The 14,420-nt window shown below is 42.5% G+C and overlaps 1 protein-coding gene across 1 annotated transcript; it reads left to right on the top strand.

The window, feature by feature from the left end:
- Positions 1–7,235: 7,235 nt before the first annotated feature.
- On the top strand, positions 7,236–10,518 carry LOC138368049 (uncharacterized). Its single transcript, XM_069330347.1, has 2 exons — positions 7,236–7,317; positions 8,265–10,518. Exons 1-2 carry the CDS (start codon positions 7,236–7,238, stop codon positions 10,157–10,159), a joined length of 1,977 nt encoding a protein of 658 aa, XP_069186448.1. The 3' UTR covers positions 10,160–10,518.
- Positions 10,519–14,420: the final 3,902 nt, after the last annotated feature.

Genomic DNA, 14,420 nt, shown 5'->3' with positions numbered 1-14,420 from the left:
TCAAGAGAACCCTGTGAAGCAGGATGATAGGGGCTGGACAATACCTGAGTAATGTTGAATTCTTCCAGTGTCTTCTTGAAGAGATCACTGGTGAAGTTGGTGCCGCAGTCACTTTGAATCTCCCGAGGAAAACCATATTGTGTAAAGATCTTCAACAGTTGCTTCACCACAGTAGCAGCCGTAATATTCTTTACAGGAACTGCTATGGGGAATCTGGTATTTGGACACAGGATGGTTAGTATATAAGCGTTGCCAGAACTGGTCCGGGGTAAAGGACCAACACAGTCTATGATGAGTCTGCGAAAGGGTTCCGAAGGCACCGGGATAGGAATCAAAGGAGCCTTGGGAAAAGAGATGTTGGGTTTTCCTTCCATTTGACATGTATTCCACTGTTGTACATAAGTTTTTACATCCTGAATCATACCTGGCCAGTAATAGTCTTGTCTGATGGCGTGATAGGTTTTATTAAAACCGTAGTGAGAAAGCGCTCCATGGGCCAGGTGTAGAATATCGGGCCGTAGGCTGGTGGGAACTACGAGTTGGTCGACATTAGCCCAATCGTCATCCTCCGTTAGTTTACTGGGTCTGTACCTGCTGTAGCTGTTGGTTCTCTATAAAGAACCCAGGAATACTATCAGATTGAGTCTTGGCCTGGAAGAATAATGGTGTTAATGAGGGATCCTCCCTCTGCAACTTACGGAACTCCAGCATAGTAAGATTCGGTGGCAGATTCTGATGGACAAGGGCAAACACCAGCAAATTTGAATACATTTACTGTACAAGGCACATGGACAATACATATACACGTATAATAATATATATATCTCCAACACTCTAAACTATTGTAGTCAGGTTGCACTCCAATACCATCAGAACTCTATCATCTGCTTATCAAGTGGTATCCTAACTCCTGACTCACCACCTAAACCTAATAATACTATCCTCATCAAGTAGGTCAAGTCTTATAAGACAATATTGCACTATCAGCCTCACCAAGTGGGTAAATCATGCAGAAAATATGATATGGCGCTACCAACTCTGGAACATATAAATATCTGCAGGCAATTCAGCCTATGGCTAAAAATTTATAAACATCAACATAAATATTCCCTGATAAACAACAATGATCAATCAATCACCCTATCAGTCCTAGAACACATGTATGTCACTGCAGGTAATCCAGCCTGCGGTCATAACTCTATATTTAAGTAAAAGTACTTCTTGGCACAAAAATAGTAATCAATCATACACCTTTCACTGTGTCTTGCACGCTAATGTCAACCAAACACTCTACCAACTCCCTACAATTAGTCAACTAGAACTTCTCGTCCACATCTGGAAGTTCACTACCCTGACATCATCAGGTTCTTCCGGGTTTATCTTCCAGGATCCTCCGCAGCTCTTCCAGGCCGCTACACCATGAAGTCTTCCTTGAGCAGCAATGGTGCTTCACCATTGGTATCACAAAAGCGTGTGAAACTTCATTCTACTACTCCTCTTCTCACAGCTTGAGGTTCTTTTCCTCACTATATGCCTGCTCTCCCACAGAGCTTAGTACCTTCCACAATCTTGGAGTCTCATCAACTACTCCCTCTCTGCTGGCTTCGACGTTCTCAGCAACTCCTTCCCTAGACAAACCTGCAACCCATTGACACGCCAATAAAAATGTTTCCCTATGAACACATAAGCGAAATAAACCACACAATATTTTTACACCCAACATCTCTCTGTTCTCTTCATGCTGTGAGTGTGGACTGACGTTTGGGCTGGTCCATCCTCCGCCCGGCCCAGCGGCCCTCGAGGCAGCTGTCCTCAGTTGCCCTCCAGTGGTCGGAGTGGACAAACATCGCGCCATTCTCCAGGATGTTCTTCCATCTTTACTCTCTTATTTTAGGCCTTCTGCCTTAATAACATATGCCTAATGTATCAATAAACATTCGTTACGACCGCTGGGCACACTATCAGCTATAGGCAATCACTGTAAACTGGTTAAAATTATGCTTACCACAAAAAGGTCTCCTGCAGGGCGCTCCTCGATGGGGCGGCGACACTTAGGGCGCCTCAGGCTACCCCCAGAACTGCTTTAACTGCTCCCTCAACACCTTCTGCAATTCCTGACTTGAACTGACATGCCTCCGAACTTATTCCTCAGTCGAGACGTCTGTCCACTTCCTTCCTCTTGAAGGTATATCAAACAGGGGCTCCTCTCTAACAAGGGGTCAAACGGAGCACGCTCTCCCCCTCACGATTTCTTCAGCTCAAGTGAGCTCAAGCTCCTCTCAAGCGAGCCTAACGCCTCCAACAAACTCGCCACATCTTATATCAAGTCGTTTACTTATTTTCTTATTCACTGTCCACATTCTTAAATTATCTATCATATCCAATCAATTATTTTACATATGAACCTTCATGTCTATATTTCTTTGACCTCCTAGTCAGGTCAGGCCTAATAGAATAATTCTCAAAGGGGAGGCTCGTTTTTCGGCTACCTAGGATCATAACACTCCCTCCCCCTTGTTTTTGAGAATTATTCCAGTGGCTAGGCTCGAGATAACGCATCAGCCACTACATTGTCTCGTCCTCTTATGTGCTTTATCATCAGGTCATACTCTTGGAGCAATAAAAACCACCTGGTTAACCTCTGGTTCGCATGCTTCACTTTTCTCAGGAAAACTAGGGAATTATGGTCTGTATACACCGTCACTGGGTCTCCTTCCCCCCTCACATACACTTCAAAATGTTTCAGTGCCATCACCAGTGCCAAGGTCTCTTTCTCGACCATACTGTACGACCTCTGGTGCTTAACGAACTTCTTCGAGAAAAAGGACACGGGGCAATAAATTCCATCACTTTGCTGCGTCAATACAGCTCCAACCCCTATATTACTGGCATCTACAAATAACGTATACGGCACTCCAAAATTTGGTGACACTAGTACAGGCGCCTCGGTCAAAAGTCTTTTGGTTTTTTCAAACGCTTCTTGCGCTGTTCCATTCCACTCTCACTTCTTGCTCTTTGATAGCAAACTCGTCATAAGAGCGGCTACGGTGGAGAAATTTTTGCACAATGTATCTCAACAATTCTTTCTTACTCCTGGGTACTGGGAAGTTGTCAATGGCCTCCACCTTTGTTCTTACCGGAACACGCAACCTCTCCTTGCCCTACTATATATCCAAGGTACTCCAGGCGGGCTCTTCCGAACTCGCTTTTTGCTAAGTTGATCGTCATGTTGACCTTCTCCAATCGATCGAACAAATTTAAAAGTCAATCCACGTGATCCTTCCAGGAATCAGCGAACACTACGATATCATCGATGTACACTGCACATCCTTTGTAATACCTAATTCATTACTCGTTGGAAACAACTGCCACTATTCTTCATTCCGAACGGCACCACTTTATACTGGTACAAGCCGTCGGGTGTCGCGAACGTGAAACCCTCTTGACTTCCTTGGAAAGGGGAATCTGGTAGTATCCCTTCAGCAGGTCTATTTTTGAGACATACCACGCACTCCCAATCCGATCTATGCAATCATTTATGCGTGGTATCGGGAAGGAGTCAGCGACTGTGACTGCATTCACTTTTCTGTAATCGGTGCAGAACCAGTACGTACCATCACTCTTCTTCACGAGGAGGCACGGTGAACCCCAGTCACTGTCGCTAACCTCTGTCAAGTCGTTATCTAGCAAATACTTTACTTCTTCTCTCATCACCGCTGCTTTCTCCGGGTTAACTCTGTAAGGGTGCTGCTTGATGGGGTCAGCACTCCCTACATTTACTTCATGCACCGTTCCACGGTGTTTTCTGGGCACGTCCGTGAATAACGACTTATTCCTCCGGAGGATCTCCACTAGTTCCTGGCATTGGTCATCCTCCAAATGACCCAGATGCTCACTAATCTTGGCCAGGCTTTCCGTATTCGATATCTTTGCGCCATCGGCCCTCTCTAACTTACCGTTATCCTCCTCTAGTCCTTTGCCGTCTCCCACCGTCTCCCTCCTCCTTTGCGGGACCAAAGAGCCAAAGCTCAACCCCCGCAAGCACAATTAGGTGAGTACACAAAGCACAGTCATCTGCGATGGGGTTTCCATCTGTTCATCTTCGCATAGAGGTTATCTCTGTCATAGTACTTCTTTATCATGTTCACGTGGCAAACCTATGACGTCCTCGGACGATCTGGCATATGTATTACATAATTCACATTCCCTAGCGCCTTCTGGATGGTATACGATTTTGGTTTCACAAAATCTCAACTCGTATATACTTCCTTTCGCCGGCAGGAGGATTAACACCTGATCTCCTTCCTGAAATCTCCTGTCCTTTGCCTTCCTGTCGTGATATCTGACCATATCCGCTTTTGGACGTTGTCAGATTTTCCTTGGCCAAATCTCTGGCCCTAGAGAGTCACTCTCTAAAAGTCTTTTCATATTGTCCCACATCCACCTTCTGCCTATCTTCGGTGAGCTGCTCCTTCAGTGCACCCATTGGGCTCCTCACTGAGTGTCTGTACACCAAAATGAAATGGGGTGAATCACAGTGGTTCCACTACCGCATCCCTGATGGCAAACAACACGGATGGTAATGCCACGTCTCACTTACTCCCTTCTTCAGCGCAGTATACCCTCAACAAGCTCTTTAGCGTTCCATTGAAATGCTCCAACGCTCCCTGCGACTAAGGGTGATGCGGTGACGAGCGCACTTGCTCTACCCTCCATCCTTTCACAGTTTCCCTAAACAACTTCTACTGGAAGACGCTCCACTGGTCCGTCTGGATTACCTTGGGCATTCCTACCCACGCAATATAGCTCTGAAGTCTATTCAGAACGGCTCGTGACGTCACTCTTCTCAGGGGGATCGCTTCGGGGGAAACGGGTGGCTGTGCACATTATGGTCGGTAAATACTGGTAGCCTTTTCTGGTTCTTGGCAACGGACCTACACAGTCTATCAAGACCCTCTCAAAAGGATTACCAAACGCCGGTATGGGCTTTAAAGGTGCCTTCGGTATAGCTGGAGTCGGCTTACCTGCACATTGGCATGCCAAATAATGTCCTACAATACCTCTTTACATCTTTCCACACGTTCAGCCAATAGAAGTGCTCCTGCACCTTATTTAAGGTCTTCTTCACCTCTAAGTGCCCTGCCATATCTACAGAGTGGGCTAGTTCTAGCATTGCCGTCCTGAACTCCTTTGGCACTAACACTTGGTGCTTCTCTAACCATACCTTATCTGCGCCGGCTTTGTCGGGTCGCCACTTCCTCATTAGTACGTCATTGTCTAAGTAGTAATACACGGGGGACTTCGGACACGAGTTTCCCCCTTTCGCCTCCCTGATTAAATCTATAAACTCCTCTTTCTGCCCCCTAATCAGGTCCGCTCAGTTCACGCTGAACCGTTCAGGTAGGGTCATCTTCACTTCCTGTCTCCTCAAATCTTCCTTTTTCTGAGTTGGACCTTCACCGAACAACCCAGACATGTCCACGTTGACCTCCCTTGGTGGAGTCGACACTGCTACATCATCTCCAGTGTCATCCTCGGCGGCTACATCCGACTCTGTCACTACTCAGGCCGGATATACAATGACTTGACTGTCCTCTGCTTCATCTTCGAGGATGCTGACTAGGACAAGTACCGCAGACATTCTGGTACTCCTCCGGCACAGCTTTTACTATCAGCTCTGGCAACACCTTGGACCCACACAAGTCATTCCCCAGGATCACTTGGACTTAAGGAACAGGTATGTTGGGGCACACTCCCAACATCACCTCCGCCGACAAATAATCTGACTTCAACTGGACAGCACACACGTGCATGTAACTCTTAGACAACAACCCATGAACCTTTATCCTCCTACTGCCAGCTAACAGTCGAGTGTTTCCGATTAGACCTCTCAGAATGAAACTCTGATTGGCTCTAGTATCTCTGAGGATACTAACCTCCACCTCAGGCTAACCCTCTATGCCGACCCATCCTTTGCTAATGAACGGCCTATAATGCTCATTCATCAAATCTACCTTCTGTGGCTTGTCTTGTTGTACATCGACGTACTTCTTCCGGGGGATCACACGTGGTCAGGGTCACGACTCTCTTGCCCTGCCGACAATGTCGCATCATGTGACCTAATCTGTTACACTTGTAGCACTTTATTTGGGAGAAATCTTTCTTATACGCCCCTGAGTGGCTCTGACTCTGCCAACTCATATTGGAGTTCCTCGGGCCAGACGTACTACTCGTACTCTGTGGAGCTTCACTGGACTCTTGTCTCCTCTGCACATTTTTATTTTTCTGCTTACCTCCAGCAGGCAGACTCGGCAATTTTCCTTCCTGGGGCTTAAAATTAGCTGATTTGCTTGTCTGTCCTCCAAAACTTCTTCCTCCCCAGACTCCACTGGGTCTGCCATTGCTGCGTCTCACCTCATTCTTCACTCTATTTTCCCTTAAATCTCTTGTATGCTTCCGTAATCATATCCGCCCTATCTGCAGCATGTCTCAACTCCTTTATCCCTGCTTCTTGGATCTTGAACTTTATCTCGGGATGCATCATTTCTAAGAACTTTTCCATGACCATCAATTGCTTCAGGTCAGTGTAAGATCCTACTCCGTCAGCTTCAATCCATTTCTGATATCGTCTTTCCAGATCCCTTGCTGTCTCGGCAAACGTACATGCTCCAACTTTCATCATCTCTCTGAAGCGCTTCCTATAAGCTTCTGAGGTCAACTGAAATGAGCGCAATATGCTGTTCTTGACTGTGGCATAATCATGGCACTCTTCCAGTGACAATTGGGTGTATGCCTCTCTGGCAGCACCGGCCAATCTTAACTGGACCAGCTGGGCCCATTCCTCCTGTGGTCACTCTTTAATACTTGCTACTTTTTCAAAATGCTCGAAGAAGCTCTTTGCCTCTTCAGGCACAAACAAGGGAATGTCCTTTTCCCTAACCCTATTATCTGGTGGACTTCTGATGTTCATACTTCTTCCAGACATTCTCGTTGTCGAGTCACCGGACTGCACTCTCCTGGGTGCCCCCATTGGCCCACAAGCAATCGAAGAGGTCCTGGATGCAAAAATCACTGATCTAAAGAGAATGATGGACAGGATTGACAAGATTGATGCCCATGATGCTCTCTTTCTCCTCACAAGATGCCTATCTCTCCCTAAGTTGACCTACTTTCTGAGATGTTCTCCATCCTACAGCAGCCCTAAGTTTAATGTGTTTAACACCCTTCTGAGGTCCATGCTGGTGAAAGTCCTGAACCTCCCATTGGACGATTCTCAGTGGGAGCAAGCAACCCTTCCTGTAAGACTTGGCGACCTTGGTGTCCGCACAGCCTCCCAAATTGCTCTACCAGCCTTCCTTTCCTCCTCTCATGCATCGCACGACCACGTCAGAGATATCTTACCTGCAACCCTGAGAGATTCAGCAGGAATACACGATCCTGCTTTCACTGAATGTTCAAACCAGTGGGATGCTCTTGCAGCCCCAGCAACCATTATAGAGCCAACAAAAAAATACAAACAGTCCGGCTGGGACTACCCACTAGTGGAAAAAGTAGCTGATGGCATGCTCAGCGCCGCAACATCAGACAAGGAGAAAGCCCGCCTCAGAGCAGTGCCTGCCCCCCATGCAGGAGACTTCCTCCTGGCAGTACCCATGTCAGCAATAGGCACACGCCTAGATCCAGAATCCCTTCGTGTAGCAGTGGCCCCTCCGCCTTGGTGCCCCAATTCACACTGAATACAAGTGTATTTGCAACAGGGTGGAAGCAGACCAATATGGACTGCATGAGTCGTGTTAGAATTATTAATCTTACATTTTCGGTCAAATTTAACAACATATGTTTACAAGAAAGACTGCTACCAAAATATACTAATATATATATTTCTATATAAATGAAAATCTAAATGTTCGTTTGTTCAAAATCGCTAATCTCCGAAAGTTCTTCACCGATTGCTTTGAAATTTTCACACAACATTCCATTTGCATGCAGGCAAGATTTTATATACATACTATATCGATATCACGTCTGTGACAGGAATTTTTTTTTGTTTAAAAACTGTGTTTTTCATGTGAGGGAAATGTTCGAAACCTCTTTACCGATTTCTTTGAAATTTTGATACAACGTTGCATTGGAATAGGCGAGTGTTTTTATGTCTACTATATACATGATTCAACTGTGACAGGAAAAAACATGCATTTTTTGAAAAACTGCCATCTGTAGGACGTAGGAGCAATACACGCTATACAATACAATACAATATAAAGACAGACCGAGACTTCTTGGTCTCGGTCTGTCTTTTGCTACTTCCCCTGGCCCACGCTGTGGCATTGATCTCATTAGTTCCTTTGACAGGTTTGTCAATTCTAACTCTAGTACTCTTTCGGACCTGTCTGCCTTTAGAGGGGCCCTTATCCCCGTTCTTGACAGCTTGTTTTCTAAAAATAACCACCTTCCTCGTCGCTTCCAGCTTGCCCTTGCCTCCCTGAAATCTAACAACTCTATTCTTATCCTTCCTTCAGACAAAAGCAATTCGGTGGTTGTCCTTGACCGTGAGGACTACCTCCGAAAAGCAGATGTCTTGCTCTCTGACTCTCACACTTATGCTCCTCTGACTTCTAACCCTTTGGATCGCCTCAAAACTTCCTTTAACCGCAAACTAAGACAGCTCTCTAGTCTTTGCCCTCCTGACTTTGATCTCATTAAAAGTTTCCGTGTCATCTGCCCTTCTCTTCCTTATTTCTATGGTCTTCCTACGACTCATAAACCTGGTGTTCCTCTTCGTCCTATCATTTCTTCACGGGGCTCTGTCAGCTATCCTCTTGCCTCCTGGCTCGCTAAAACCCTGACACCTTACCTTGGCACTTTTTCCCCTGCCCACCTTCGTCACTCTCAGGACTTCATAGAAAGACTGCGCCTGCAACCCTCTTGTAAAATGCTTAGTCTTGATGTCGACTCTCTGTTCACTAATGTTCCGCTCGATGACGTTCTCTCTTTCCTCAGACAGAAGGCGTCAGAGAGCCTCCTTCCTCTCCCACTTCCCACTGACGTTTTCCTCGATCTCATTAGACTCTGTGTTGAATCTAACTCTTTCTCTTTCAACGGTAAATATTACACTCAAACTTTCGGTGTCGCTATGGGTTCCCCTCTCTCCCCTGTTCTTGCTAATTTCTACATGGAATACTTCGAAACTGTTCTTCTTCCTTCTATTGATACTCGTCCCTCTCTCTGGCTTCGCTATGTTGATGACATTTTTGCTTTATGGCCTCACGACCTTAATCTTTTCCAGCCTTTCCTCGCCTCTCTTAACAATCTGGCTCCTTCTATCCATTTCAAAGTGGAGTGGGAATCTAATTTCCTCCTTCCTTTTCTTGATGTTCATGTTCACAGCTCTGTGTCTGGGTTCTCTTTCTCTGTCTACCGTAAACCCATGCATAGTGGCATGTACATTCACTTCTTTTCCTACCATCCTCTTTCTGTTAAGAAAAGTGTCCTCGTCTCTCTCTTCCTCCGCGCTCTACGCATCAGCGACCCTCAGTTTCTTGATTCTGAAATTGCCTTTATCTACAAATCATTCTCTCGCCTTGGTTATCCTTTACATTTCATCAACTGTGCCCACTCTCAAGCTAAACGAAATTTCTTTCATCCTAAACCTGCTTCCAACACTAGTAGCACTGTACTATGCCTTCCCTTCATATCTGAACTCAAAACTTTTACCAATACCTTTCGTCCTCTTGACATTAAACTCGCCTTTCGACAAACTAACACACTTCGTAGCAATCTAGTTCACACTGCTCCTCCTGCTTCTAATGCTGCTGGTGTCTACTCTATTTCCTATTCATCTTGTCCTCTCCAATACTTTGGCGAAACTGGCCGTACACTGAATGACAGACTTAAAGAACACAAGAGAAGTGTTATGTCTGCAGACACTAACAATGCTCTCTTCTGCCATGTGAGGGATTCTAATCATCCCATTGATTGGTCTTCCTCCAAAATAATCTTTCCTGCCTCTACTCTACACAGACGCTGTCTTGTAGAATCGGCTCTTATTAACAATGTACCCAACATGAACTTAAGTCCTGGCTTTGTTGCTGTGGACTCTTCCCTTTCACAGTATATACTCAAATGCTCTAATCTTTCTAACAAACGTGACTTAACATAAGCTTTCCCCCTTCCATTTCTTTCTTTCTCTTTCCCTTTCTTTCTCTCTTCTCCCTTTTTCTGTTCATTGTCTTCTACGCTCCCTTGCTATCCTCTTCTTTTTCCTATTACTATCTCCTTCGGTGGTTATAATAGGAGCTGCCTCGTATGGGCCAATAGGCCTGCTGCAGTTCTCATTACTACTATCCCCTACACCTGACTTTCCTCCTCAGCTCTCTCTTGCCTATTTAATGCCTGTCCCTACCTGTCCTCATCACAATCGACTTGAGAATGGTCCAGGACGGACCGAAACGTCGTCGTCCCTTCAATTTCTAGTGTGTGGTCTGGTCAACATACTTCAGCCACGTTATTGTGACTCATCGCCTGCATAAGAATAAAGGTAACTGCAGAAGTCCTATTGGCCCATACGAGGCAGCTCCTATATATTTCCACCCAATCTCATTCATGTCCACCTTATGCTTAAAACAACCAAGGGATCCCACTTAAAGTATTAGTTTACAATAATAGTTTTAATAAATAGCTCTTATTCTAGTTTTATACACAACAGGAATTATGAAACCCTATAGCTAGATATTCTACTATAATCCACAAGTAGTTACCACACATCTGGCAGTACAGCGGATTAGTGGCGGTGTTCATAGGCTAGTCAATTGTCCTCACATCCATCAAATAGATATCCAAATGTCGCACCTCAATTCATCCATCTAGCAACTCAGCTGAATGTTAGCCACCATATTCATAGGCTAATCATTTCTACACCTCAAAAAATCCTAGTCTTGCTAGGCAAATCAGGTAACTTGTTTCTAAACCAACAGTCGCAAATACAAGCATACATACCTACTCATACTCCACAACCTATACATTCATAGAGAATAGCCTAGTTTTTTGCCACCATTTCCCCATTAATCAGATGCAATTTATGCCATGCATACAGAAAATACAGCATCTACACACCAAATATGCCATTTATGCACAAAATATATTATTTACACTCAAAATATGCCATCACACAAAAATATGTCATTTATAGACAAAAATATAACGTTTACATTAAAAAATATGTCAGTTGGACATGAAAATGTAGCATTTACACAATATTGCATGGACACTCAGAGTATGACATTTACACAAAGTACGGTATTTTGCACAAATATATCAAAATGCTTATGCATTTAGACAATCAAAAATGTGCTTTCACTAAAATTACACAAACATAATTTTCACAAAATTCCCACACATTGTCTCATAAACCAAAATACACTGACACCATGAAGATTTATTTTATCAGATTACAGAGCTTACACAAAATACACAATTTTCACACACAAATACAGTTGCACCAGTTCCACTTCAACAATTTAAAAACACAACTTGCATAAATACACTATTATCACAAAAATTATTATAAAACATGGACAATTATTACACAGTTTGTGTAATTATTTTACATCTTTGCACAATTAATACAAGAAAACTTGCTATATAATTACTCAACTTGCACAATGACAATCAATACACAAAGGTATAAATAAACAATTCGTCCATATGCAATTACACAACATGCGCAAATAATACACAACTTATACAAATATTACACATCTTTCATAATTATTACACAACTTGTACAAATGCATATCTAGCACAAATACGTACAATACATAACTACCCCAAATATGAAAATACACAACTAGCATAAATACACGATTTACACAAATACAATTGCGACATTTACACAACTTGCTCAAAAATATAATCAATACACAACTTACCAAAATATGAACAATACATAACTAGCACATATTCATTAAATACACAACTAAGCAATTTCCGCAAATACACATACAAAAACATATACAATTAATACATACAACTTGCACAAAACAATACACAATTTATAGAAATATAATCAATACATAATTGCAATAATCATACAACTTATGCAAAATACATAATCTGCACAATTAATACACAAGTATATTAATTGTGCTATATATGTACAAACACAACCAACTAGGTCAAACAATACACAATTTGCATGATATTTTTCTGGGTATATTTAGGACATTAATTATAATATGCTGAGCTTAACCAACTCCCCAAAAGTCAGAATTTCACATATAAAAATGGTGCATATGACTTCCGATGAGCTCAATATATAACACATTCTTTTTCCATTAAGATATCAACATTATTAGTGCTAAACTCTTCATCTAACATATGTCCACTGTTTTTATGTCTTATTAATGCCTTCCTTGTTACATCCTCTCCAGTCAGACCACCCATATTTATGTATTTATTCAAACCATCTAACAGACTTATTTGTTGTAGCCTTAATTATGTTAGGGCAGGTGGGGTTAGGTGAAGTCAGTATTTTCTATGATAATTTTAGACAAATTTGCTATATCTTATCAAAATGCATCTTGTTAAAACTTAAATTCATCTAAATCTATAAAAAATATACTTATACTACGCAAATTTGACTAAATTCAACCTAGCTAAACTAACTAAATATGAGCATCCCATATCCTCACATACAAGCCTATGTCGCCTCTGTCCATACATTATATGAGTCTGCCATATAGCTCGAACCCCAAATAGGAAAATTTACACTATTTCATAAACATGCTAGTTCATTACCCTAAGATATTATATATGTCCTTCCCTACACGACCTCACCTAACCTGACCTGGCATAATCAAACCTAGATTTAGTTCAAGTTGGTGAAATTTAAGCTATGCCACTTTAATTCGACATAATTTATGGCAATTTCCAACAAATAGCACTGCCAAAGCCCATTTTCTCCAATTCCATACTACCCTACACAACCTCACCTAACCTGACCTAGCATATCCAAACCTGGATTTGGTTAACGTTGGCGAAATTTATGCTATGTCACCTAAATATGACCTAATTTAAGGCAATTTCCACCAAATATACCCAAATGTTGTGTATCATAGCATCACCAAAGCCCATTTTTACCTACATTTTTCTCCTATTCCATCCTACCCTACACAACCTCACCTAACCTATCCTAGGATATCCAAACCTGGATTTGGTTAAAGTCTGCGAAATTTAAGCTATCCCACATAAATTCGACCTAATTTAAGGCAATTCCCACCAAATATCCCCAAATGTTGCGTATCACAGCACTGCCAAAGCTCATTTTTGCCTACATTTTCTCCTATTCCATCCTACCCTATGCAACCTTACCTAATCTATCCTACCATATCCAAACCTAGATTTGGTTAAAGTCGGCGAAATTTAAGTTATCCCATATAAATTTGACCTAATTTAAGACAATTTCCACCAAATATACCCAAAAATGTTTTGGAACATAGCACGGCCAAAGCTCATTTCAGCTGAGTTTTCACCTATTCCAACCTGCCCTAGACAACCCTACCCATCCTCTCCTGGCATATCCAAAGTCAGATTTGATTATAGTTGGCAAAATTTATGCCTTTCCAACCTAAATTTTACCTAATTTAAGCCAATTTCCACCGAATATACCCAAATGTTTTTGTATCTTAGCATGGTCAAAGTTTATTTTAACTGAGTTTTCACCTATTCCAACCTGCCCTAGACATCCCTACCCGGCCTCTCCTGGCATATCCAAAGTCAGATTTGATTATAGTTGGCAAAATTTATGCCTTTCCCACCTAAATTTTACCTAATTTATGCCAATTTCCACCGAATATACCCAAATGTTTTGTATCTTAACATGGTCAAAGTTCATTTCTCCCAAGTTTTTCACCTATTCCATCTTACCTTACACAGCCTTACCTAACCTGGCCTAGCATATCCCAAGCTAGATTTGATTAGAGTTCGTGAAATTTATGCTTACTCACCTAAATTCAACCTAATTTAAGACAATTTCTACCAAATATACCCAAAATGATTTGTTACATAGCTCAGCCAAAGACCATTTTACCCTAGTTTTCAAATATTCCAACCTACCCTACATAGCCTTACCTATCCCTGACCTAGCAAATTTGATTAAAGTTGGGGAAATTTAAGCTATCGCCATCAAATTGGAGACAATTTCCCCCAAATATGCCTAAATGTTGTGTATCATAGCACAGCCAAAACCCACTTTACCCACATTTTCATCCATTCCATCTAAACCTGGACCTAGCCTCTGATACTACATATACTCAGAGAAGTGATGTTTTTTGGATATGAACCTAAATGCCCGTGCCTAACCTGCAAGAGTCTTGGAGCTTTGTTGAATATTTTATCTATTTTTCTTCAAAAACTGTAGTTTT

This window comes from Procambarus clarkii, chromosome 24 (genome assembly GCF_040958095.1).
Source record: "Procambarus clarkii isolate CNS0578487 chromosome 24, FALCON_Pclarkii_2.0, whole genome shotgun sequence".
In the NCBI taxonomy this organism is placed as follows: domain Eukaryota; kingdom Metazoa; phylum Arthropoda; class Malacostraca; order Decapoda; family Cambaridae; genus Procambarus; species Procambarus clarkii.
This window is presented reverse-complemented; position numbering and strand designations above follow the sequence as displayed.